At 43.5% G+C, this 26,922-nt stretch overlaps 1 protein-coding gene across 1 annotated transcript; it reads right to left on the bottom strand.

The window, feature by feature from the left end:
• Window positions 1–732: 732 nt before the first annotated feature.
• SMUG1 (single-strand-selective monofunctional uracil-DNA glycosylase 1) lies at window positions 733–24,681 on the bottom strand. The gene is made up of 3 exons (XM_040340740.1): window positions 24,589–24,681; window positions 15,758–16,040; window positions 733–3,531 (listed from the first exon to the last, which is right to left on the bottom strand). The coding sequence occupies exons 2-3, from the start codon at window positions 16,019–16,021 to the stop codon at window positions 3,007–3,009; spliced, it is 789 nt and encodes a 262-aa protein (XP_040196674.1). The 5' UTR covers window positions 16,022–16,040; window positions 24,589–24,681; the 3' UTR covers window positions 733–3,006.
• Window positions 24,682–26,922: the final 2,241 nt, after the last annotated feature.

The raw sequence follows: 26,922 nt of genomic DNA on the forward strand, positions 1-26,922 counted from the left end.
AATGTTAATAAATAAGGTGAACCTGTACCCACTCTAAATATCCAATCACATGCATGGGAAGTTAAAGCAGAACTTAAATTCAACATACATACATACTGCTCATATAGTATATAAGTGGTCATCGCGGCTGCTATATGACTCCTTATTGTGCCAGCATTTTAGTACAGATGAAATCTTCACTTTAACCTTTAAATCTGTTCTTTGCTTTTATTCAATTTTAGGTTCTGCCACAGTCAGCGTCGCACGGCCGTTTTCTGTCTCTACCACCTATTTTTTTAAACGCCCTATTGTAGTTCTTTAGCCATTTCAAGACCGCAATACGTGTATGTGTGTATATATATATATATATATATATATATATATATATATATATATATATATATATATATATATATAATCACACACACACGTTGTGGCTCTTAAGTGGTTTACCGGGGTTATGGCTGAAGCCATCAGCCATAACTCCGTTTTTTTTCTCTGAAAGCGATCCGAGCAGCCGATTGGCCACTGGATCGCTTTTAGAAGCAGCCCCCCACCAGTGTTTCTTGGGCTTACTATTCTTACCGGCGAGCCCCGAGAAACAATCCAACGTCTCTTCCTGGGGCGACTCAATGAAGAGAAGAGACCAGGTGCACTGCCGGGGGACTCCAGAAAAAAGGAGGATCGGGGCCGCTCTGTGCAAAACACTTGTACAGAGCAGTTAAGTATAACATGATTGTTATTTAAAAAAAAAAATGGCCTGCTCTGACACTGATCTCTCATGAGTCTCTTACTGAGCCCAAATATATACTTGTCACACGTCCCTTACTGCTGGAGGAGCACAGCATTATGGGACATGTAGTCCCTTGTTCAATGCATTCCTCTTTAGAATGCCACCATTTAGGGAAAGAAACTGGTCATGTGACCTTGACTTTTTACTTCTTTTTAAAAAGGTATTTCTGGAGGCTTGTTCAATGTTAGACATATGGACAACTGATTAAGAGAAGGGGCGGATGTCATTGGCGTTATTAAGTATAATACTCACTAGAGCTCCACTTTATATAAATAAAGCACAGGATGTTTGCTAGTATGATTGGATTATCAAAGTGGATAAGCGTTACCCTATTCATGAACATTCATTCTGCAAAGTAAACAAACACTTTCTAAGCTGAGAACTCAGTTTGCCAAGGAAGCAGCCTTCATTCCTTTAGTAAATCAACCCAAATGATTCACTATGCACATATATAACTGTTTTTCTTGTTCAAGTTCTCACATGGTTGTACAGCAAAACAGTCATTCATTAAATGCAAATGTTAAATTTTCTTTACAGATTTCCACTGTAATGGCAATGAACCCAGGTCATTAACTAAGCCTTCACTGTTTACCCTACATCTTAAATGGAACGAAAGCCATTTTCCTACACCACCTGCTTGTTGATAAGATCTTCCAAATAAGGTACAAAATCTCCATTGGCCAACCTCATGGCTTCATATACATCCTGGTCACCATGGGATTTCCAGAAGGCTCTTCAGCAACCATTGAAATTTTAGGATGACTTAAAAAAATAAAAAAACACAACACATACACACTATTCACAATATCAAAGTTGCATTCTAAAAAAAAATATTAAAAATGTTTGATCTAAAGATTATTTCTAACTCTACTGCATTTTACAGGTTAAACAGGAAAAAAAAAAAAAAAAAAAAACACCTTTCAAAAAAAGTGCAGTCTGTAAACATAGGTGTCCTTTTTCTGTCTAGCAGAGTGTACATATTTTTTCACTGCAGATCTGTACTGTATAGGCTGGAGGTCTGTAGTAATCTGCTGTGCCAACCAACAGTGTGGAACAGCTCATTAGTCAGTGGCCGGCACAGACTAGAAACAAGCCAGGGACATCAACAGATGACTGGGCAGGATATAGATATAAACGGTCTGTAAAAGTCTGCCTCTGCAAAAACAAAAGTTGCATGAACAGTAAAGCTTACTGTTCTTACTTATAATGCAAGAGAGGACAAGAACTATATTTCTTGCATAAACAGTTACACAAAGCAGTCAAAAACTGGGTGCACAGTTGGGCACAGGGAATGGAAGGAATGGTTTCAAGTCTCCAAGTCCTTAATGGCAAACTCCTCGGTCCTTGGATACGTCAAGCACTGATGATATGCAACTTCATTTTATGTTTATACGACATCTTACGCAAGTGGAAGGATAATCTTCCATATAAAATGTACCTATCACAGGTTGGCTCTTATTTTGTACGTTGAAACAAAAAAAGCAGTAAAATGTAGACTTTTAGTCTGTAACATGACTGATGTCACAGGATGAGGAAACTGCTACATTGCTACTGTGCAAAGACATAAGAAACAAAGTATGTTAATGTTCATTGAGACAATACTACTCGTTATCTAGAAGTTGTAGCTACAAACGTTTTCCTGAAGAAGGCTAAGGATTAACATTGACAGAAAAATGAAGAAGACTTTTTTTTTCCTACATTCATTACACCGATTCTGGATATTCACCAGTAGGGAATAGAAAAATTGTGAGATAAAGTAGCTGATATCATCTACATAATGAAAATATGTCCATAAACCCACAGGTGTGATTCTTGGGGATTTGTTTTACATGACATGTGAAGGTCAGACAAGAATACTTAATTGTAGGAATGCTCCATCTGTCCTTCAATGCGTTCCAGCAGCACTTGGCAATCCTGCACGACTGACATTTTCGAAAGGCTGTCTTCAACTGGAAGTGCAGCGGCAGCTTAGCAATCATTTTAGGAAATGTTATTTGTTACGTTTAAAAGGATTATAGCTTTTTTTAAACAGTTTACTAAATTCTACAGTGGATATAAGTGTTTTACATATATAATCCATTAATACAGTCCGTTCCATTTTACTGCATCGTTCATATGAGTGTTGACATTTGAACAAGGCATAGTGTGGTACAAACAATGAAGCAAACGTAGTTATTGATGTAGTGTATCGGTAACCATGTAGTCTAATGGCAAAATGCAGGTCCTTCTGTCAGTCAGACAAATAGTGACAAAACTCCCAGGTCCTGGAGCTGTGTCCTTACCAAAACGTCCCAACCTTTATTGGCCTGAGGGTTCCTGGGAGATGGGTGCATTATACCCGTCACTGTAACATCTGATCCCTCCCCAGCCAGAGCTTTTCTAGCACGCTGCTCAGAAAACTTGCCCACTCCAACCACCAACTTAACCCCAAGTGCCTTGACAGCTTGGCATAAGGCTTCATCACAGATATCCAGAAGTACATCTCTCTGAGCTTTAGGAAGATCCATTGGGGTCAGGTTTTTCCCCGCCTGATTCATGAATATGAGAGGGCAATGGTTGTGGACATAGCAATGCTGGAAAAAGTGTTCAGGCTGCCCACAAAGAGATTTGAAAAGACCCCAAAATCGAGCACCACTGACTTCACTATGGGGACATTCAAAACCACGAATGGGCCTTTTTGGATGCTCAATTTCAGGCTTATAAACATGGCCCTCAATTTGAAGCCAGTCACGTACGTGTTTAACTTCCCCAAAAGGAACCTGAGAAGTAAAAAGAAGAAAGTTATTGGCTGTCTGCTAGACTTCAAGAATAAAATAAATTTACTGTTGCAGTGTTTGTAAATATGACATTTAATAACCAAACCATACAATATTTACGAAAAATTACAAGGAGTATAGCTAGGTTACCACTGTTTGCGGGTAGAGGACAGCATTCCTGCACCCATGGCTAAAACACGCTGCTCTTTTGCTGACGCACAGAAGTGCCATTCGTGCTTAATAGCACCTGCATGCATCTGAAAATGCAACGTGTTTTCAGGGGTGTGAAATCACATGAGGAAAAATGTGACCATGTGAACCTAGCCTTAGTCCATATGCTTATGCATACAGTAAGGGAAGAAAAATAAATAAAGTATTTGATCCCTTGCTGAATTTGTATGTTTGCCCACTGACAAATAAATGATCAGTCTATAGTTATAATGATAGGCTTATTTTAACAGTGAGAGACAGAATAACAACAAAATTCAGAAAATCACTTTTCAAAAAAGTTATAAATTGATTTGCATTTGAGTGAATTAAGTATTTGACCCCTTCGCAAAACATGGCTTCGTACTTGGTGGCAAAACCCTTGTTGGCAATCACAGAGGTCAGACATTTCTCGTAGTTGGCCACCAGGTTTGCACACATCTCAGGAGGAATTGTGTCTCACTCTTCTTTTCAGATCCTCTCCAAGTCATTAAAGGGGTTGTAAAGGTTAGATTTTTTTTTAAATAACAAACATGTCATACTTATCGCCACTGTGCAGCTCGTTTTGCAGTGTTGTCCCGAATTACGTTTTCTGGGGTCCCACGGCGGATGTCTCAACTCCTCCCTGCTTCTGATAACCCCCTCTGGGAAGCGCTCTTCCAAGGGGGTTACCTTGCGGGCGCGCTCCAGAGTCCTGTACACGGCGTCCATGGCCGCCGACTGCAGGACTCGGCCTCGCCACGGGTCATTGGAGTTGATTGACAGCGGCACGAGCCAATGGCTGCGCTGCCATCAATCTACCCAATGAAGAGCCGAGCAGCCGTGGAGAGAGCGATGCAGGACTTTCCAGGGCTCAGGTAAGTAAAATGGGGGGGCTGGCAATCATCAGATGTTTTTTCACCTTAATGCATCCTAAAAAAACATGAATCTTTACAACCTCTTTAAGATGAGGCTGACATTTGGTAACTCCATCTCCCTCCACATATTTCCTATGGGATTAAGGTCTGGAGACTGGCTTCTTCTTGAGCCACTCCTTTGTTGCCTTGGTCGGTAATTGTCATGCTACAATACCCATTCACAACCCATTTTCAATGCCCTCGTTGAGAGAAGGAGGTTCTCACCCAAGATTTTATGGTACATGGCCCCATCCATTTGATGCAGTAAAGTTGTCCTGTCCCCTTAGCAGAAAAACACCCTCAAACCATAATGTTTCCACCTCCATGTTTGACGGTGGAGATGGTGTTCTTGGGGGTGGTCATAGGTAGCATTCCAAACACGGCGAGTTGAGTTGATGCCAAAGGGATAGATTTTTGTCTCATCTGACCACAGCACTTTCACCCAGTTCTCCTCTGAATCTTTCAGATGTTCATTAGCAAACTTTAGATAGGCCTGTAAATGTGTCTTCTTGAGCAGGGGGACCTTGCGGGCGCTGCAGGATTTCAGTCCTTCACGGCGTAGTGGGTTACCAATTGTTTTCTTGGTAAATATGGTCCCAGCTGCCTTGAGATCATTTACAAGATTCTCCCGTGCAGTTTTGGGCTGATTCCTCGCCTTTCTCATGATCATTGAAACTCCACGAGGTGAGATCTTGCATGGAGCCCCAGACCGAGGGAAATTGGCAGTTATTTTGCATTTCTTCCATTTGCACATATTCGCACCCACTATTGTCACCATCTGACCAAGCTGCTTTGCGATGGTCTTGTTGCCCATTTCAGCCTTGTGTAGATCTAAAATCCTGTCCCTGACCTCCTTGGACAGCTCTTTGGTCTTGGCCATGGTGGAGAGATTGGAATCTGTCTGATTTCTTCTGTGGACAGGTGTCTTTTATACAGGTAACAAGCAGAGATTAGGAGCACTCCCTTCAATAGAGTGCTCCTAATCTCAGCTCGTTACTTGTATAGAAGACACCTGGGAGCCAGAAATCTTGCCGATTGATGGGGGATCAAATACTTATTTCACTCATTAAAATACAAATCAATTTAACTTTTTTTGAAATGCGTTTTTATGGATATTTTTGTTGTTATCCTGTCTCTCACCGTTAAAATAAACTCACCATTAAAATTATAGACTGATAATTTCTTTGTCAGTGGGCAAACATACAAAATCAGCAGGGGATCAAATACCCTTTTCCCCTCACTGTATATACAAAGTTCAGATGCCCGACATGATCACTCAGTGACCCTTCTATGCTTCTTGTGCCAAAGTAAAAGGTAAAATCTTAATGAATGCTTTGGTTTTCTGCACGTTTCACATCTTTAAAGCCGTTATCAGTACTTTAAAACTACCCTTTCCTTTTCACAAAACAGGGTAATGTAAATCAGGCAACTCCCCCCCATCCAGCAGAATATACTAGCCTATCCTTCACTGGTACATTCTTTTGCTGGAAGTGAAGTGAAATATCCTGAATTTCCAGGTAGGGGCAAGCATGCGACTTACTCTCTCCTCTTCCATGCAACATTGCTGAGGTCTCGTGATTGCCCCAGCACTGACAAGAAGTCTCAGACAAGTCACTTTAACCACTTGCCGTCGCTGCACCGCCGAAATACGTCCACAAGGTGGCTCTCCTAGGCGAGACCACGTAAATGGACGTCCTGCCTATTAGCCGCCACTAGGGGCGCACGGGCGCCGCCGGAGGCGCGCGCGCGCGCCCCCGACTCCCGTGCGTGTGCCCGGCGGGCGCGATCGCCGCCGGGCACACGCGATCGCTCGGTACAGAGCGGGGAACGGGAGCTGTGTGTGTAAACACACAGCTCTCGTTCCTGTCAGCAGGGGAAATGCTGATTTTCTGTTCATACAATGTATGAACAGAAAATCAGTGTTTCCCCTAGTGAGGCCACCCCCCCCCCACAGTAAGAACACACCCAGGCATACTTAACCCCTTCCCCGCCCCCTAGTGTTAACCCCTTCACTGCCAGTGGCATTTTTATAGTAATCTAATGCATTTTTATAGCACTGATCGCTATAAAAATGCCAATGGTCCCAAAAATGTGTCAAAAATGTCCGAAGTGTCCGCCATAATGTCGCAATACCGAAAAAAAATCGCTGATCGCCGCCATTACTAGTAAAAAAAATATTAATAAAAATGCCATAAAAATACCCCCTATTTTGTAAACGCTATAACTTTTGCGCAAACCAATCAATAAACGCTTATTGCGATTTTTTTTTACGAAAAATATGTAGAAGAATACGTATCGGCCTAAACTGAGGAAAAAAAATGTTTTTCTATATATTTTTGGGGGATATTTATTACAGCAAAAAGTAAAAAATATTCATTTTTTTCAAAATTGTCGTTCTATTTTTGTTTATAGCGCAAAAAATAAAAAACGCAGAGGTGATCAAATACCACCAAAAGAAAGCTCTATTTGTGGGAAAAAAAGGACGCCAATTTTGTTTGGGAGCCACGTCGCACGACCGCGCAATTGTCTGTTAAAGCGACGCAGTCCCGAATCGCAAAAAGTACTCTGGTCTTTGGGCAGCAATATGGTCCGGGGGGTAAGTGGTTAAAGCTTACAAAAGTTCAAGCTTTATTTCCTTGGTTAATGGTGGGGAGGAGTAAAGGAGAGTATATGCTGCTGGAGAGGTTGGGGAAGTTAAGCGACCCTTTAACTTTGCCCTGCATTTGTAAAGGAGCAGGACACTTTAAAAGGAAACCGAACATTAAAAAAATATAGGGCCTGATGTTACTGACCACTTTTTGAAAATTCTGGTTATGCTGACCATCTTTAATGATTTCAGAGATACTAATCCAAAAAATACACAGGAGAGTAGATGCTTTTCCTTCTCTGGCTACATAATTATTCAGTGTATGTCTCAAATGCAAGGGTAGTTTTGAAATATCCCAAGCACTGATGAATTTACATGCACTGATGAATAACTAAGCTTTTACATGCATTGATGTGGCCAGTAAAAAAAACATATGTTGTACTTACTGTAAAGGCTATTTCTTGGAGTCCATTGAAGGACACAATTCAGATACAGTTGGATTATACTGCTGCCTACTGGACTAAAACTGTAAGTCAGGCCCTGTATAACCCCTCCTCTATTCAGTATTCCTCAGTTATGAGAAAGCAGGAAAAAGGGCGAGAGCTAAAAACACAGAGGTGCTACCTGTGTAAAATGTGGACTCCCAAAAATTGATTCAACAGTAAGAATCAAAATCATATTCGCTTTCTCATCCATTGATGGATTTAGGAATTCTGATACAGTCGAAACGCCCAAAAGCAGTCCAACTCAGGGGTGGGCAACAGTCACTAGCAAGCCCACAAGAAGGCAGTAGAAACTGTCTGCAACTCAGAACCACCTCAAAGACCAATGCCTACATTGTCGATTGGCAGGCTAGTAGATTTTCAGCGGACAATGGCTAACGTTATTATGCAAGACAAGATCTTGGCACAGGCCCTTTTGACAAAAATCAGACGCTCGGTTGGCCAACAATCATACCGTGAGTAAAAGGCTTTACACTCCTAACCCTTAGAATTCAAGGACAATTCCTATTGTGCAAAAGCCCATAGGAATTGAGAAGTGCCCCCAAAAGATCAGTAGAGAACTCAGGGGTACAATCCTACAAAGTCAGACTGACTCAAAATATGGAAGATGTATGAAAGATCTCCAAAGGGATAGGCAGGGCTTTCACCAGACTAGCGAAAGGGTAGCATGACAAGAAAAGGAAGATAAACAAAAATGCATCAACTTAAACACACTGAGCTGTCTATGGGACATGGCAAAAGAACTCTACAGGACCGGGTCTCCAATAAAGAGGAAACAATCTGTTCTCAGGATCCAGGCTAAAGCTCGAGTTATGAGAACTCTCTCTAGCAGGTAAGGATAAGGAAGAGAGACTTCCTTGAAGGGGCTGAGGGGCCAGGTCCTTGTTTAGGTAGCACAGTTAGAACTAGTCCCAGCTGACCCTGTAGTTTAAGGAATCCCTTTAAAGAGAAGGGATGCTGCAGGTTGCCATGTACCAAGGAAAATTTAACAGTACCCAAGGACAGAGTGAGTGTTTAGATGGGGGTGAAACTTCAAAACCTTAATTAGACAGGGAAAATGGGTCCTGGGAAAGTTGCATTGGCTAAAATGGGTGTTCTCAACACCCAAATGCTACATAGATAAACTACTAAGAACTCACCCAGATGCACGCTCAGCCCCCCCACTTAAAGAAGTAGGAGTGCACCATCATGCAAAAGGCTTTTCAGAAGAGTTAGCTAGCCTCTGGTTTTGAGCATTACAAGCCGAGTACGAGTTTGACTATGCACGCCTTAAGGCCCATACACACAATCAGACTTTTTGACAACAAATGTCCCGACGGACCTGTTTGATCGGACAATCCGACCGGGTGTATACTCCATCGGACAAACTTTGTGTAACATTTGCATCACAACATTTGCTCTATCCACTCCATGAAACAGGGACTCCGTTTATGGGAATACACTCATTCTGACACAGTTCAAAGGCTAAGTTCACCTTTTTTTTTTCTAAAATTCAGCTCTCTTATGTACCAATATACCATTAATGTACCTTGGTTGCAGAAGCCTCACCTTAGTCCTTGCTATATTTCTTAGAAAGCTTCAGAGACTGCCTGGTATAGATTTGAGACAGAGAAACCAGTAAGACACAGGAAGGAGATTACCAGCGGACCTCATTCGCACACACCTTTCACCCATCAACTACGTTTTCACAGCATCCCCAGCATTTCTCCACGTGTGCATTTGCCTGACTTGCCCAGGGTCCTGAAGTAGTGCAAGGGCCTGCCTGATTAAATTCAGAGTAATTATATAGATATTGTGTCCTCCTATTTATACTGTTTTGGTAAATCTAAAAAAGGAGGAGATTATACAATCTGATTGTACAATGTATGGCCACATTTATACACCTAAAATTACCTAGTTGCGCTTTCAGTGTCAATAACGGCACACCAAACACAGAAGCAAACACATTTTGTCAGATGAAAATACAGGTGACAAAATGTGCAACTCGCACCACGCCTAAAAGCCCCATAAACTACTTTGAGCATTGAATTTCCATGGGCACGATCCCGCGTCACTCTCTCCACGGCTGCTCGGCTCTTCATTGGATATATTGATAGCAGCGCAGCCATTGGCTCCCGCTGCTGTCAATCAAATCCAATGACGTGGGCGCCGGGGCCGAGTCATACATGCTCCCGTGTCGTACATGACACGGGAGCGCACCCGCAAGGTAACCCCCTTGGGAGAGAGCTTCCTAGAGGGAGTCATCTACTGCGGGGAGGAGCCGCCATGGGACCCCAGAACAGGAGGATCGGGGGCCACTCTGTGCAAAACGAACGGCACAGTGGAGGCAAGTATGACATGCTTATTTTTTATTTTTTTTAACGGGAACCTTTACAACCACTTTAAGTGATGCCTGACGAGTGAAAACACTCCAAAAACAGAAACGCATGTGGCAATGTGAGTTTTCAATATGTGGAGATGTGAATGGGGCCTGACAACTGAGTGTCTCCATCAACTCCCCCCTATGCACTTGTATAAAGATAGCCATATACTATGCATACCGATTGTACAATCTCTGTACAATTTCCTTTAGGTTTACCAGAACTATGCAATTAGATGACACACTTGACCAATCTATTTAATTTGCATCAAACTAGGCCCTTGTACTACATAGCAAATAGGAGATCGAATGAGATTGTACAATCAATTTGTATAGGAAGTGGTGGAAGGTAGTATTGTAATGAGGGGGGTGTGGTCCAGAGTGGTGAACGCACCCTATCACACCCTCTTCTGTGATGCAACAAGCAAGTGAAGGCTTCTGGGAGACCAACAGGAAGTGGATTCTAAGAGACAATCTACAGAAGGTGATGGAATTTCAAAATCATTTTAAAAATTTGAATTAACTGATAGGATTTTAAAACTTCTGTGGATGAGGTAAGTGAAAGAAAAACACATATGGAAAGCCGGACCAGAAATGGCATTGAAAAACAATTTGGTTAATTATGTTAAGTGAAATGCTGCCTGAAAAGGTGAATTTATCCTTTAATGTTATCACCAAAATGGGATGGAGGGCAAGACCAGTCGATTCAAACTGAGTTTTAAAGGAGGACTGTAGATGCCTGTAGGTGAATCTCAAAGCTGAACATTCCCCTAACCAAACTAGTGGTAACCCTGTTAGGGTGGGCCACTGGTGTATCCTTGGTGGCAAAAGACACTGATTTACAAACGCCCCCTTAAAAGGGAAGAGTTCGGACACATTCTTAGGTGGGGCCCAGGACCCTTCAGGTTGCTTCCGGTCCGTATGAAGAAATAGCTCAAATAGCAGAAGTAAAAAAAGGTCTTTGCAGCTGTAGGAGCTCTAAAAAGGTACAAAGCCTGAACAGCAAGCCGACCCTCCCAATGCAGGGTAGAACTCACTGTAGCAATAAAGTTTGAAACAACCCCTTTAACATCTGAGGTGACAGCAGTGCTTCAAAAACAGTCAGTCAGTCTCTTCTTATATATATACTGCTGGAACACTGAAATCGAGTCAGAGATGGTGACAGAGACCAAAGGCCCGGCCTGGTCTATGAGTTTCAGAGAGTCAGAGATAGACACTTAAAGCCTCTATGGGCAGGTGCAGCAACAACCCACGATCAAAAAGTCCTGAGTTGACAGGGATTTCAAGCTATGACTAAGCACTAGTTTCAGTGCGAAACGCGTCAGTAGTCAGGTTTTATTTTATTTTGCTGCGACTTGTAGTGATGTCCTTCTTTTAATAAAAGGCTACAATTTGTTCAGTGTGGCTGTCCAGAGACAACCTTTGTTCCTGCTTTGACAGGGATTTCCCTATGGATATACGCTTGCCTGATGGAACTGAGAAAAACTCTGGTGATGATGACCTTATAACAACAGGTGTCCCAGATTGCAGGTGCTGGTTCCTTCTGAGGAAGTAAATGCCCCATAACTGCTAAGGGAGTATTGGCCAAGGTCAGCCATGGTAGCAGGGACTGTCCCCTCTGGTTCTTAGTGAAGACAGGTTGCATCAATGAAGTGGTAACGCAACTAGACCGAAATGTGAAGCAAAGTTGCAAGTGCTAACAAACCCAAGTGGCTAAGGGTTTTAGGCAGTCGCAGACGACTGGATTTGTTTGTTGTAGATGAGCAGTGGAAACATACTAGAGATCCACATGGTGCTTCGTAAGCAGGGGCAACAGTGGTATGGTGCTTCCTCTAGGCTAAATGGTGTGAAAGAGTGTGGAGCCCACATTCAGTAGATGGCGTTACCACTTGGTCCCTCAGTCTCAATCCTTACTGTGCATAACTGGAATTCTGAAGTGTGCTCAACAGTCAAGTAGCCCATGGGACTTTAGCCTGAATGGCCCTACTCACATGAGAGTCTTCCGAGACTGAATCATGCCTGGGGTTGTGTTATGGCTCTGGAAAGCCCTTTTTGGCCAGCACATTACACTAAAGCCAGCCATACACGGTTCAAATTTTGGCCAGTTCAGCAGGAACCGGACAAGATTTAAACTATAAGGGGCAAGCTGAATGTATCAAGTTGATTAATTGATCAACTTGGGTACAACCAGCCTGCCGGATTCGCTTCCGATTATCACAAGCGGCTGCTATAGCCGCTAGCGATAATCACTCTTCTCCTGGCGGGAACGGCTGGCTTACCCCACCCACCCGTCCGCCCCTAGAAGGCAATGGCTCGGCAGGAGGGATTTCCCTCTTAACATTGTCTGTGTTGATGGGGGAATCCTGCAAATTTCTTGCAATCTGTGGTTGCAGGAAAGCGATTTGCACCATCTATGGGCTGCCTAAGGCCTGGAAAGTTTTACAATTCCCGTGTCCCTCAATGGACGAGAAAGAAAATCTATTTTGTTTAGCAAGAGACCATTCTAGAATTTGTGCATTATACAACAAAACAAAATAATTATCAAAGAAATAAAATGCCTTTTGTCATCTAATTTTCACATTGTAGTTAAAGAGCTTCCCAGTAAAAGATGCCATATTTACATTTAGCCCAGTGTTTCTCAATTCCAGTCCTCAGGCCCCCCCAACAGGTCAGGTTTTCAGGATTTCCCTCAGATGAAAAGGCTGTGGTGATTACTAAGGCAGTGAAACTGATCAAATCACCTGTGCAAAATAATGGAAATCCTGAAAACCTGACCTGTTGGGGGGGCCTGAGGACTGGAATTGAGAAACACTGATTTAGCCAAACAGTGGGCCCTAGCATACAGGCCCAGGAGTTGTTGGCTCGAGCTGTCATACTTCAGGTGCAAGTTGGAATATTAAAATGTATATAACTGATTGCAGTACATCTGGTAGCGTCTATTTTCTCACGGACCTATAACATTAAAGTGGTTGTAAACCCACTTTGACAACTTGCACCTACAGGTAAGCCTAGATTAAGGCTTACCTGTAGGTGCAAGAAATATCTCCTTAACATACACGGTTAAGGAGATATATGCAGAAAACACTGCACTGATGTCTACAGCGCAGGTGCACTGAGCGTCCCGGCATTCTGAATGGGATCATGCCGGTCCCGCGCGCATGTGCGGGAGTGACGTCATCGCCGCTCCGGCCAATCACAGCGCCGGAGCAGCGATAATAGGAAGAAGCTCTGAGGGGACATGGCGGTGGCGGCGGAGGGGAACGAGGAGCACTTGTAGGGAGCTTCCTGAGCTGAGCTTCCATTTCAGGTAATATGCTATGCATACTAGCTCATTATGCCTTTCTCTTGCAGGAGTTTGTTTTTCTGGATTATTTTAAGAGGGTTTACTTCCTGTTTAAGACCCCTTTCACACTGGAAGCGTTTCAGGCCTGTAAAGCACCTGAAAAACGCCTCCCCTGCAGCGGTGCGCTTGCAGGACATCAGAAAAAGTCCTGCAAGGTGCATCTTTGGAGCAGTTTAGGAGCAGTGTATACACCACTTCTTCACTGCCTATGCCCATTGAAATGAATGGGCAGCGCTTTGGCAGCAGCGTTTTTCACCCTTCGTTCGGCCGCTAGCGGGGGTTAAAAGCGCCCCTCTAGCGGCTGAAAAGTGGCGCTTTACCACTAACGCGGAGCAGTGCATGTGTGAAAGGAGTCTAGGGGCTCATGCACAATGGGCTTTAAAAAATGTAGCTTTGCAAAACAAATAAAAAAAAGGTAAACTTTAAGCCCATTCATTCATTCTAACGGTCAGAATAAATGAATATTCTAGCCAATAGAATGCATGTGTATAATTTCTCCCAGCCGGGAGAAATGCATTTAGAGGAGCTGCGCAAACACTCAGTGTGCATGAAGCCTTAACCATATCAAGTTAAAAGTATTTTTGGTGACCATATAACGGCATCAACTGTAGGTAGATGACCTTGAAACCTAAATAGCACCAGATTTGGAAGACAGACAGGATGCAAATGGCAGTACAGTGTACAAAGTAGTCACTAATCATCTAAGATATTGGTTTACATTTTGATATTCATGCATATGTGTATTCTTATGGTAAGCGTTCAGTTTCACATTAAACAGTCATTCATGTTTGCATTAGGAATGAATCTGTTTAGGTACTCATGCTCGGAGAAGAGAGATCATTCTTGAAGTGCAGAACTGATATTTGTGATATACAGTGAAAGGTTATTTCTAACAATGAGTCACAAACTGCAAGATGTTAATGAATGAGCTCTTTTCTTCCCATCAATACAAAAAAATATGTTGCAGATTTAAATTTCAATACGCGATTCAAGTCGAACAACAAATAAATACAATTTTAGCTAGTCCAATTACCTGCTATGCACACATAACCACAGGTAAGTCAGTCAGAAAACACACACTCGCACCAAATGATTATTTGTGTATCTTGCAGTAGATGAACTCTTGGGGGCATATTATCTAATACCTGTAGTGAATGTTTGGTGAATGCCATATTCACTAATTTATAAATATTTCCCTTGGTCTGACTTTTGAAGCTAAACTACAAATGCAACTATATATGTATTAATATTTACTTTAATATATTTTAATGCAAATAGTGTAAATAACCTAATTTTAGTTCAATGTCTAGTAATCCCCCAGTATAATAGTCCTCAGACTGGGAGGAGAAGGGGCAGAACTAGGGGCCAATCTGGCGTCCTGCATTTAGATGAAACATACTTACAGGAGAAGAGAGCAGAGAGATGACCTCACCAGTCTGTTGCTGCACTACAGTGAAGAAATATCAGGTCACCAGGTGTCAATTGTAATAGGAAAAAAAAATCAGGCTGTGATGTCTGCCAGGGCTGTATAAATCTTAGGAAGAGGTAGACAGAATTACAATTTCTTTCGAAAAAGTAAAACAGCTCCCTTATATGTATTTCAGCTGTGAATTTTTTAAGGTAATATACTGATCTCTATGAGGAGGATTTGTTGGCATTTATGTCAGAAGAGGGAAAAAAAAAAGAAAAGAAAACTAGCAGACTCACAATTGCAAGAGTAGAAGGTTATAAACAAGGTTCCTACATGCTAATTGTGCAAGAATACAATTTCTGATTTGGCGAGCAGCTTGAAGAAACATGTAGCCACATAACTCTTTCCCTATGTTGAGGTAAGGCGCAGTTTGGCATGATCTCAAAATGATCACACAACTTAATAAAGGAATGGGGCAGGGAGGTGTAACCAATTATCACAGCCAGCAAGACTGTCTGACCTTTTCATATAGTGTCACTCCACCCACTCTCATCTCAGTCAGTCTCTCCATCAGCCATTAACAGATTTTTTTTTTTACTCTTGAGTGGCAGTCTCCATGTCAAGCCTGGTAGTTAATTGAGCTGCAGATACAAGCGAGTAGGATAGTGTTGGCAGACCTGGTATATGGCAGGTATAATCTTAATGAAGTAAACCATGATAGATTTATTACCGAAAAGGGATGGAAGAACAAATGCTTAACAAGTGTCTGTATCAAAGATGAGTTAATGGTACAAAATGTTGAGGACATATTTAATTGAGCAATTTTATGCAGGTTAATATGGCACTGATGCAATTAAACTTAAAAAAAAAAAAATCAATCCCTACCCTTGGAACAAATTAACCTTATTTGATAAGGATCTTACCCCTGTCTGAGCCATGCCGTACGGTCCCGGGTTCATTCCTAAAAAAAGCACTTCCTTTTTTGATTGGCAATAGGTCCGCACAAACCTCTCATGTGGGTCCCAGGCATAGAGCAAGGGATTATACACATACTTTACTGGATCCTGAAATACCAGATTGCCCAGCTTCAGATTCAGTTCTAATTCCACTTGTAGGAAGTCATCTGCAGGATTTTCCTCATCAGAGTTGCTGGCATAGGCGCCAGACTGAGCCTGCGAGAGAATCATTCCTCCACCTTTTCACTACCTGTGATGATAAAAGACACAGCTCCCTTCCGTAAGTGAATTACTGACATGGTCATCTTATAAAAAAATAATTAAATACAAGCACAAAAGTAATAAAGGCTTTATTAGAAACCTTAAGCAACAGGGATGGAAGCATGCTAACCGAACGGTAGATCAGTGACAGAGAAGCATCAGCAACAGAATGCTAGGGTAATCACAAAAACTAGTGATACGGCAGTAGAAGCAATACCTCAAGATATTATTTCTGCTTACAGATCATCCAAGAAGCAAACCTACCACATTATACAGGATTTATATAGCGCCAACAATTTGTGCAGCGCTTTACAACAGTAGGGCAGACAGTACAGTTACAATTCAATACACAATGAATTGGGGGAGCAGAGAACCTTTACTTTGCAAAGCACCATTCAGCTCCAGTTACTGAATTCTGAACTTATTTTAGGGCTCGACAAGCTTGCTTTGAATCTAGGAGCCATCTAAAAAAAGTTAGAAGCCAGTTTTTTGTAACCACTTCAATACTGTACTTTCACCCCCTTCCTGCCCCGGACAATTTTCAGTTTTCAGCACTGTAACATTTTGAATGACAATTGCATGGTCAGGCAACACTGTACCCAAATTAAATTTTGATTTTTTTTCCCACACAAATAGAGCTTTCATTTAGCCCCTGGACGACGTCACATATGACGAAACGTGCATAGGGAGGAGCGGCCTGCTGACGTCACGGCAACGACCCAAAGAAGTCCCGGAAGTTACGGGCTGTGGAAATAAGCCGGCCAGCTTTATCGATTTGAGAATCTTTGTATCCATCTGCCAAATGTGAGTGTATTTGTCTTTTTTAAACATATGAAATTTTATCCGACTGGATTACGCTATGGGCTGTTTTATTTTCTTCTATTCGGATCTATGCTATTGCTGAGCGGATGATTGTCAGATCTCATCGAGATATATGCATCAGCTAGTGGAAGGATACTACAGCGAGCCACCATTGTTTGGGCTAGGTTGTGAACCTCAAGCGTATATGATTTCCTTAACACAAGATCTATATATTTGGTAAGCGGCAGTACTATTAGGAAGGAGGAATTTCTTTATTTTTTCTCAATCTGAGAAGAGCACTATTCCAGAGGTGTATTGCATATTTTCACGCACATCAACATCGGATAGGTCTTATTTAGAGAGACCATTAACTCTAATTGTTTGGACTTTCACTATAGTTTGAACATTGTATTTTTTATGATTTTTTTTTTCTTGTGTTCACTGTGTCACATTATGTGTGTTATGAGACCCACTTAGTTTCATTATTAGTAGAGTTCTCCTCTTTTCATTTGACACTTTATTCATCAACAGTAATTGTTAATGTATTGTGTTGCACTTTAATTTTTATTTATTTGTGGTGTTTTTTACAAATTTTTTGGTTCATTAGTGTGAACAAGAGTATTTAATTCTGGGTGTATTTAGTTCAGAACATTATTATGTAGCGCAGCTATTTTTTCTTCCAGAGCTTTCATTTGGTGGTATTTGATCACCTCTGTGTTTTAATTTTTTGCGCTATAAACAGAAAAAGAGCAACAATTAAAAAAAAAAGATATATATATATATATTTTATATATAATTTTTTAATACTAATGGCGGTGATCTGCGATTTTTATTAGGACTGAAAAGATCGGACACTATTTTGGAACCACTGACACCAATACAGCGATCAGTGCTATAAATAGCCATTGATTACTGTATAAATGTCACTGGCAGAGAAGGAGTTAACACTAGGAGGCGATCAAGGGGTTAAATGTGTTACCTAGGGAGTGATTCTAACTGTGGGGGGAGGGCAATCGGTGTTCCTATATACTAGGAAAACACGATTTGTCTCCTCTCCCCAGACAGGACTTGGATCTGTGTGTTTGCACACACAGATCCACGTTCCTGCTCTGTCACGAGTAATCGCGGGTGCCCAACGGACATCGCGTCTACCGGGCACGCGCATTGGCTCCTCGCTGATGCGGCGGGTGCGCCCCCTATGCCGACGGGAAGCTGAGGATGTCATATGATGCCCGCCCAGGATGGGAGATCCCATCTGCGAACACCGTATAGTCATAGTCATGGGCAGGTATTGAGGTGGTTAACTAACAAATCTTACGGGTGGAACATGTTCCCGAAGGTGAATTACCTTTAACAACCATTAACTTACCTTTAGTAACCAGAGCCATTTTTGTGTTTCTTGCACACATTTAAAAAATCATTTTAGGCCTGAAGTATTACATAAAACCTCCAAACATTATATATTTTCTGAAAACAGACACCCTAGAGAATAAAATAGTAGTAGTTACAATTTTCTATCACACAGTCTAATTTTATGGGGCACAAAAACGTAATGAATTACCCAATTTTTTGGTAAAATATAAAAGCTGAGGTTACACAAAGTAGATACTCAACATATCAAACCTTAAACAGGTCAGTACCCTATATTTTCTATAGGCGACACTTTAAAAGCACATCAGTTTAGAATATTTGCTCTCATTCAGCAATATGTAACACGTGTATCGCAATTTATGCTTTCAGGCATAGGCGCGTGCGTTTACGTTTGATATGTGGGGGCCTAACTGGGTGTGCTTGGGTGTAACTTTTATTTTTTACAATTCAAAATATATATATATTTTTTTTTACTTAATGTTTTTTTTCTTCCATCACATAGGAGACAAGAAGTGCCCTAGGTGATGATTCTCTTTAACCCCCTGCTCTCTCCTCACTGGCTCACTAGATGTGACTGACAGCAGCAGGAGCCAATGAGGAGAGAGACTCAGGAGAGTCACTGATCTTGTGCATGTCGCTGGATCGAGACGGGACTCAGGTAAGTATAAGGCCAATTTCACACTGGGGAGGTTTGCAGGCGCTAAAAATTTTTAGCGCCTGCAAACCGACCTGAAACAGGGGCTTTCACACTGGAGTGGTGCGCTAGCAGGACCGCTCCAAAAGTCCTGCTAGCCGCATCTTTGAAGCGGTGAAGGAGCAGTGTGTTTACCGCTCTTCCACCACTTCCCATTGAAAGCAATGGGAAACCGCGGCTGCATTGCCAGCGGTATTAACCCTTTTTCGGCCACTAGCGGGGGTAAAACTGCACCGCTAGCAGCCGAATACCGCTGCAATTCCAACGATAAAGCACCGCACCTCCTGCCCCAGTCTAAGGGTAATCGAGATAGGAGTATGGCATTATGAAAAAAAAAAAAGACATCCATACTACAGTCAGGCAACTGGGTGGATCCCAACTATATTGTTGGGATTATTCCAGGGCCTGGAGCAGCTCTGTCCTGGAATAGCCTCCTATCAGCTGACTCTGGGTCATAGTAGAACAGTAAAAGACCTTTCACAGAGACGTTCCATTCAGCAAGTCGATCCATGAGCAGATCCCCTGCTGAACCGGTGCTAAATGGGACAGTTTCAGCTTTTTTTTTATATATACATACATGCCCATTCAGTTTGTGTCACTTTCAAAAACTAAAAATAAAGGGGAGGACGACACCGTCCTTTTCTTTTCTGGACCTGGATGGACTCTGGGTGGGTGTAAATGGGCACAGCCTGCCTATAGACCCACATGAAGATTCTGATCAGGTCTGCCTGCAAAATGGACAAGCAGACCTGATTAAAAAGCCCATGCGAAGGGCTCTATATGTGCTTCTGTGACTTACAAGGGAGGTAGGTATGGTCCAAAAAAGCTTTGGCGATATCTTATGAAATGACATGCAACTGTTGCTGGAGTAAATGTAGACAAGATGTAGGTGTAAAGAGGTTGCAAAAGATCAGCAGCAACGAGATGTAAGAAAGGATGAAAAAAAAATACCTGAAACATTTTATTAAGAAGCATGGTGACTGTTAATTCAGGTAACTAAATGTCATTCAGCTGGGATTGCATCTACTTATAAATCCTGTCTCAGCATCGCACAGCACATGGGAGTCCAACTTCTGCCATCTTCCAGTCACTCATTGCAGGCAAGAAAATCAGATAAAATTGGTGTACAGAGGAAACAGCACTGACCCTACTTTATATTGTAAAACACTGAGCGAAATGTGTGCACAACATACATCCTGTATTATCATACTATAAGAAGAGCAGACAGACGAGGATACATCCATGTAGAGGTGGAGATGTATGCACATTAATAAAATGCAAACAATATGATGGTGATCAGTACAATGAAAGGATCCAAGCCTAGGTTCACACCTGTGTGACTTGTAGAGCATTTGCTGAAACGCAACAACGCATGACAATCCATGCTACAATGTTTTCTATGGGGGCCTGTTCACATCTATGCATTTTCCTGCAGTACATTTTTTGAGGAGGTGCACGATGGTGCAATTTTGTCCCCACAAATTTCAATGGGAGTGCATAAAAAAATGCTTATTTTTTTTTTTTTTTTTTTTTGTGTGTGTGTTTTTGGTAGGGTTTTGTGTTTAATAAAACAAACAAAAAAAAAAAAGTACATGAAGCCTCATTAAAGCGGTAGTAAACCGCTGAAGAAAAAAAATGCAAGATAATGGCATAATGTGCTAGTATGCATCACATACTAGCACATTATGAAATACTTGCCTTAGAACAGAGCTCCCACAGCCTGACCCGGTCAGGACTGAGGGCACTGACATGCCTCAACGTTTCTTCCCAGTTGCTGGCTCTGGCGCTGAGTGGCCAGAACCGCGATGACATCACTCGGCGCATGCACACGGGAATCCTCCATCCAGGCAAGGTCTGGCAAGATACGCCAGACTTTTTCACTGTGCATGACTTCTGGAAAAATCAGGAAGTCAAACCCACAAGCAGGAAATTACATTTCTCGGGGGTGTTCTGTGCATAATCCGCATACAGAACGCCTCCAGGCTGCCATATTGCATTTTACAGAAAATTACCTTTTGTTATCAGTCTGCAGAGCTGGAATTTTTATTAACATCCAATTACAATAGGACTTGTGTCATACGTCTATGCGCTATAATATATATATAAAAAAATTGCCACAAAAGTGGAGTTACCCTTTAACTGATCTCCTTCATCTGGTGCTTTTCACTGACTAAAACACCTGAAGCTTGAATACACACTTCTAAACCACCTGAAAATCACTCTGCACAGGTGTAAAACTACATTCACATCTTCGCGTTCTGGAAACATAAGCAGATATGAGCATTTCTGCCTGAACTATCAGAAACGAGACAAAATGTGCATTACGCCTGCAGTTCCCTTGTTTCCTAATGGCACCCCAAATATGAGCATCAGTCGCACCAAATGCATTAGGCTCAGTGCCAACAAAAGGCTCAGGAGCAACTTTGGCCCATTTTTCATGCGTGGGGCAGAAAAAACATGTTACGCAGGTGTGAGCGCAGCCTTAAAGGCCCCATTCACATCTGCACGTTCCGTGGAACACTTGCAGTAATGTTAGTATTCCCAGAACATGCAAAAACTGCATGTCACATATGCGTGCAACTATTGTTAATAGCACCCCAAACACAGCTAGGAAACACGCATTTTGTCATGATGTAAAAAAACACTACTCCACTGCATCTCTCGTGTGTAGGGAATCCCATTCAAGTGAATGGACTGCCCTATGCTGGAATGCGCGGAAAATATTTGTCGCGCAGGTGTGACTGCAGCCTTAAAGAGGTCCGGCAGGAAAAAAAAAATAAAAATTTAAAGTCAGTAGCTACAAACACTGTAGCTGCTGACTTTTAATAAGCACACTTACCTGTCCAGGTTGCCCATAATGTCGGCCGCCCGATCCGTACCTTGGACCGGGTCCTGGCGTCACTATCCTCACTAAGGGAAACAGGCAGTGAAGCCTTGCTGCTTCACTGCCCATTTCCTACTGTGCATGCGTGAGTCACCTGGCTTTTTGTGAATGGGCACACCGTCCTGTGTGTCCTAGAAGGCAGAGCGCCTCCATTTTCCAGGAGGGAACACGAGGAGGAGAACACAGAACCTCACCGCAGAAGAGGCAGATCTGCCTATTAACAGCCTTTTCTGGTAATGTATAGAAAAAAAAAATCTTTATTTTTTTAGCCTTTTTGGCAATTTTTTTTTTTTTTTAGGGTGGACCTCCACTTTAAATTGTCTGTAAACTTTTTTGTTTTGTTAGGCAAGCCTAGAATAAGGCTTACCTATAGGTAGTGGAAATCTCTCCTAAACATGTGCCGTTTAGGAGATATTTCACTTGTAGAGAACCAATGTTGTCATTGGTGCATGCGCTGTGAAGAAACAGACCTCTATGCCGTTTCTTCCCCAGTGTGTGTTGTGACCGATGGCTCCCGCACAGGAGTGACTTAATGCGGTTCAAGGCCAGTCGCAGAGCTCGAGTCTGTGGCCCCGGAAGGAAGAGGGATATGGCTTGCACAGGGGACAGCGTGGGCTTTGTTTGCAGGTAAGTGACACGTAATGGGCTAGTATGCATTGCATACTAGCCCATTATGCTTTTTAATGTGCAGGGAGCAAAAGAGGAAGTAAAACCCATCAGGGTTTACTTCCTCTTTAAGGCCTCATCCACCCCTGTGTGATGTGCCACTTTTGCACAACAGCATAGGGCTCTAAGCCCCAAGGTTTTATCTTAATATATTCTCTGCATTAAAGCGGGTGTTCACCCTAAAAAAACTTTTTTTTTTCTAGCATGCCATCAAGCATACTAGCGCGATCTACAGTACGCCTTTATTTTATTTTTTGGCGCCGTACTCACTGTTTACTGCCGTAATGAAGTTTCAGACTCCCCGCGGGGAATGGGCGTTCCTATGCACAGGGACGATGATTGACGGCCGGCTATGGCGCGCCATGCTTCCCGAAGATAGCCGAAATAGGACTTGCCTCTTCACGGCGCCTGCGCAGTCAGCTCCGATGTCTGTGCGCAGGCGCTGTATAGCGCCGTGAAGAGGCAAGTCCTATTTCGGCTATCTTCGGGAAGCATGGCGCGCCATAGCCGGCCGTCAATCATCTTCCCTGTGCATAGGAACGCCCATTCCCTGCGGGGAGTCTGAAACTTCATTAAGGCAGTAAACTGTGAGTACGGCGCAAAAAAAATAAGAAAGACATACTGTAGCTCGCGCTAGTATGCTTGATGTTATCATAGAAACTTGTTTTTAGGGTGAAACACCGCTTTAAGGTAAAAAACCTGTGTCCAGGATTCCCCTTAGCACCCCCTTTTACTTCCTGAGCCTGATCTCGATCCAGTACTGAGCACGAGAGCAGCAGCTCTTGCCACTCGTCTCCACCTCTTCATCGGGCAGTTTAATAGCAGCAAGAGCCATGGGCTTGTGCTTCTGTCAATCAACTCCGGCTATCTGTAGCAATGGGGCTCAGAAGCGCCACTGTGGCAATCCCAATAGGTGAACCAGGAGCACCGGCAGGGGGACCTGAGAAGATTAGGATTGGGGCCGCTCTGTGCAATTCTATCATCACACTTTAGGCAGCCTATTCACGACAAATGTGTCAAAGAAGCTTCACCACCTTTTTGTGCGTTTATTTTAAATCTGTGTTTGCTTCACATGAAACCATGCATCTGCTAACCACATCATTAAGGCCTCATTCACACTACGGGCCGTTCGGGTACGTCTGTCACGGACCTGAACAGCCGCTGCATGCATCGCTATGGAGCGTCGGATGTCAGCGGAGACATGTCCGCTGACATCCGACCCGCTAAAAACAGACGTATGGGGGCCACGTCCCCATCCGTCCATGCGGATCGGGTAAGATCTGATGAAAACGGACATGCTGTCCGTTTTCATCAGATCGCTCCATAGGAGGACAGCGGTGCCCGACAAGCCCCTCCCCGCTCAGTGAGCTTGTCATCCGTCGGCTCAGCGGAGATCTGCGGACTGATCTCCCGCTGAGCTGACGGGAGCAGGCGGACTCCATAGCGACGGAGTCCGCCTGTGTGTATATATATATATATATATATATGCTTAGCTGCTGCCTTTTAATATTTTCTGAAGGAGCCTGGAGCTCTGCTTTAGGCTCCTTCAGAAAATATTAAAAGGCAGCAGCTAAGCGCATAGATATAGCAGAATATATATATATATATATATATAAAAATACGACCCAAGACATGGCAAAATGCTCCGCAAGCTGCTTTCGCACATGTACAGCGCTCCATTCAAGTGAATGGGGGGCCTATTCTGTAGAGCAGCAAAGATGGTGAAAGCTGTGCGTCGGCGCGACACCCCTGTGTGAATGGGTCTGAATGCAGCCTCAGCGCTCAGTGTGTCAGGAGGTGAGCCCTCCTCATACTCATTCATGTCCCATTCACTACAGAACACCTCACACATCTCACCACCAACACAAGCCGGCAGTGTGCAGGCACAGGGTGCCCGGGCTCGGAGGATTTCTTAGTAAATGTGAACAATGCTGCTTCTCCTCAGCCATGCTCCCACAATGCACCGCGGATAAACAATCCTCACTACACAGGAGGCTCGTACACCACAATGGCGGGGTCATCGGCCGGGCTGTGTGGCGGTGAGGAGTGCTCAGGCTGACAGCTCCCCGGCCCTCAGCCTCTCACAGACGTGTCCTTGTCATTTATCTCAATGGCATTTACCTTACAATTCGACAGCAGCCGCGTCCCAGCCAGCATAAAAAGGGGGCCTCGGTGACGTCGGGGGTCATGTGACCGGGGCCTTACGTCGGCGCATCACGTGAGCCGCCCGCTCTGAGTGGCTGGAGGGAAAGCGCGCCAGAATTGAATGGGGTGGGCGGGCTCTGGAGCGGCGGTATAGTGTACGGAGACGCAGGGTTGTCAGTGTGATTGTTACATTTGGCGTGATACACAGGGGTCCGCACAGAGAGACAGACCCGTCACACACGGGGAGAAGGAGCCTATCCCCTGCACACAACCGGAACTATTCTCCCTAACATGAACACAATGCCACTCCGACAACTCGGAACTTCCGGTTGCATACAGTATATCCCTCCGCCGTGTGTGTGTGTGTGTGTCTATGTATCCTTCCACACAGACCGGAGCGCACATAGGGTTACAGAAGAATAACCTTCTAATGTCGTCAGTATAACCTCATCCTCTCCCTACTCTAGCATCACTCCGCGCCCATTTCCAGCCCCTTCCCGTGTCTTCAGACGCTTCTGCTACATCTAAGAGCGCTGTAAAGAAGGAGGCGTGGTTCTCTGATTTTATTCCCACCCCTTTTACCCTTACTACAACTCCCAGCGTGCTTTGCAGCCACAGGAAGTGTAGTACAGTAACAGCTGGACTGTTGGAAGTCTACTCATTAAAGTGGTTCTAAAGGTAGAAGGTATTTTTTCACCATAAAGCAGAGTTCCGTCGAAAACAATAATTAAATTAAGTCAGCAGTTATAAATACTGCAGTTGCTGACTTTTAAAACAAGGACACTTACCTGCCCAGGGCGCCCGCAATGTCCTCACCCGACCCTTCGGCTCCGGGTGGAAGTGCCAGCATTGCTAGTAAGGGAATCAGTAAGTGAAGCCTTGTGGCTTCACATGCGTCAGTCACGCTGTGCGTTCTGACTGGTCCCTGCTGCGTTCTTGGACCTGTGTGTCTCCCAGAAGACAGCGGGGGGGCGGGACTGAGGAGGGGCCAGACATGGCGTAGATCAACGCAGGTACTGCGCCGATCTATCGTTGGATGTGGGAGCAAATACCTGTATTCGGCTCCTCCCTGAAAGGTGGCAATTGTGAAGTCCACTTTAAAGGGGTAGTAAAGGTTAATTTTTTTTTTTAAATAGCTAACATGTTCTACTTACCTCCTCTGCACAAGGGACCTTCACTGTGCATGTGCAGCTGACGTCAGCAGCTGCATGCAAGGTGAATATCAGGGTTAGGGTTTTTCACCTTAATGTATTCTATGCATCAGGGGGAAAAACCTTCTGTAGAGCTAGCGCCCCCCCCGTGTTACTTACCTGAACGCTGCCTCTCTCCAGCCGTGAATGAGCATACCAGCTTTTGATGGTGTCTTGTGTCCTAAATGGATAGATTGATAGCAGCACAGCCATTGGCTCCCACTGCTGTCAATTAAATCCAATGACGCGGGGCGAGGCAGAGTCCCGCTGTGTGTGTCAATGGAGGCAGCAGCAGGACTCAGGAGCGCACCCGCATGTGTTCCCCCATGGAAAGAGGCTCACCCAGGGGTCACTTGACAAGAGGAGCCAGGAGTGCCACCGGGGGACCCCAGAAGAAGAGGATCGGGGGCCGCTCTGTGCAAATTCACTGCACAGAGGAGGTAAGTATGACATATTTGTTATTTAAAAAAAAAAAAAACCTTTACAATCACTTTTTATGAATTCTCTGCATTAAAGAGATATCAAAGGAAAAAAACGTAAACTTACCTGATGTGTGCAGTGGTTTTGTACAGAGCAGCCCCGACCCTCCTCGTCTCGGGTCCCCAACCGGTGTTCCGTCAAAATCAGTGACCCGTCAGATTAGGTAACAGAAGTGACATTCTGTCAGCTGTGCATGCATCCACCGCTACCAGATTTGCTCAGCTGACGATGAAGGCAGCGGACATCTTACTCCACCCAGCTATGTCTTTAAAATCTCACGGTAATTTTAGGAATAAAGTGAGCGTATATAAAAAAATATAGCATATTGACATCTGTGATTCTGTTTGAATGTTACATTTTGAAAGACTAAATGTTTAGCGCTGAGCAGTGTGGGGTGTACCAACATGGCCTCCGCCACCTTCCTACTGCCGGCATCCAGCTTCTTTCAAAATGTAACATCCAAACAGCATCACAGATGTCAACATATTATATTTATTAATATATACGCTCACTTTATTGCAAAAATTTATGTGAAATTCAAGACATAGCTGGCTGTAGTAAGATGTCCGCTGCCTTCTGACTGCAGGTGTTCTGTCAGATGAGCAAACCTGGTAGCAGTGGAACGCATGTGCAGTTGACG

The sequence above is a fragment of the Rana temporaria genome, chromosome 2 (assembly GCF_905171775.1).
Source record: "Rana temporaria chromosome 2, aRanTem1.1, whole genome shotgun sequence".
NCBI classification, from domain to species: domain Eukaryota; kingdom Metazoa; phylum Chordata; class Amphibia; order Anura; family Ranidae; genus Rana; species Rana temporaria.

What these genes read in the sequence shown, in the direction of transcription:
- SMUG1 (XM_040340740.1), bottom strand. Translation starts at nt 16,021, where the DNA reads ATGATTCTCTCGCAGGCTCAGTCTGGCGCCTATGCCAGCAACTCTGAT. An exon ending in ACGGCATGGCTCAGACAGGG is followed by an intron (nt 3,532 to 15,757) that starts GTAAGATCCTTA and finishes TTTACTTCTCAG; the next exon opens with GTTCCTTTTGGGGAAGTTAA.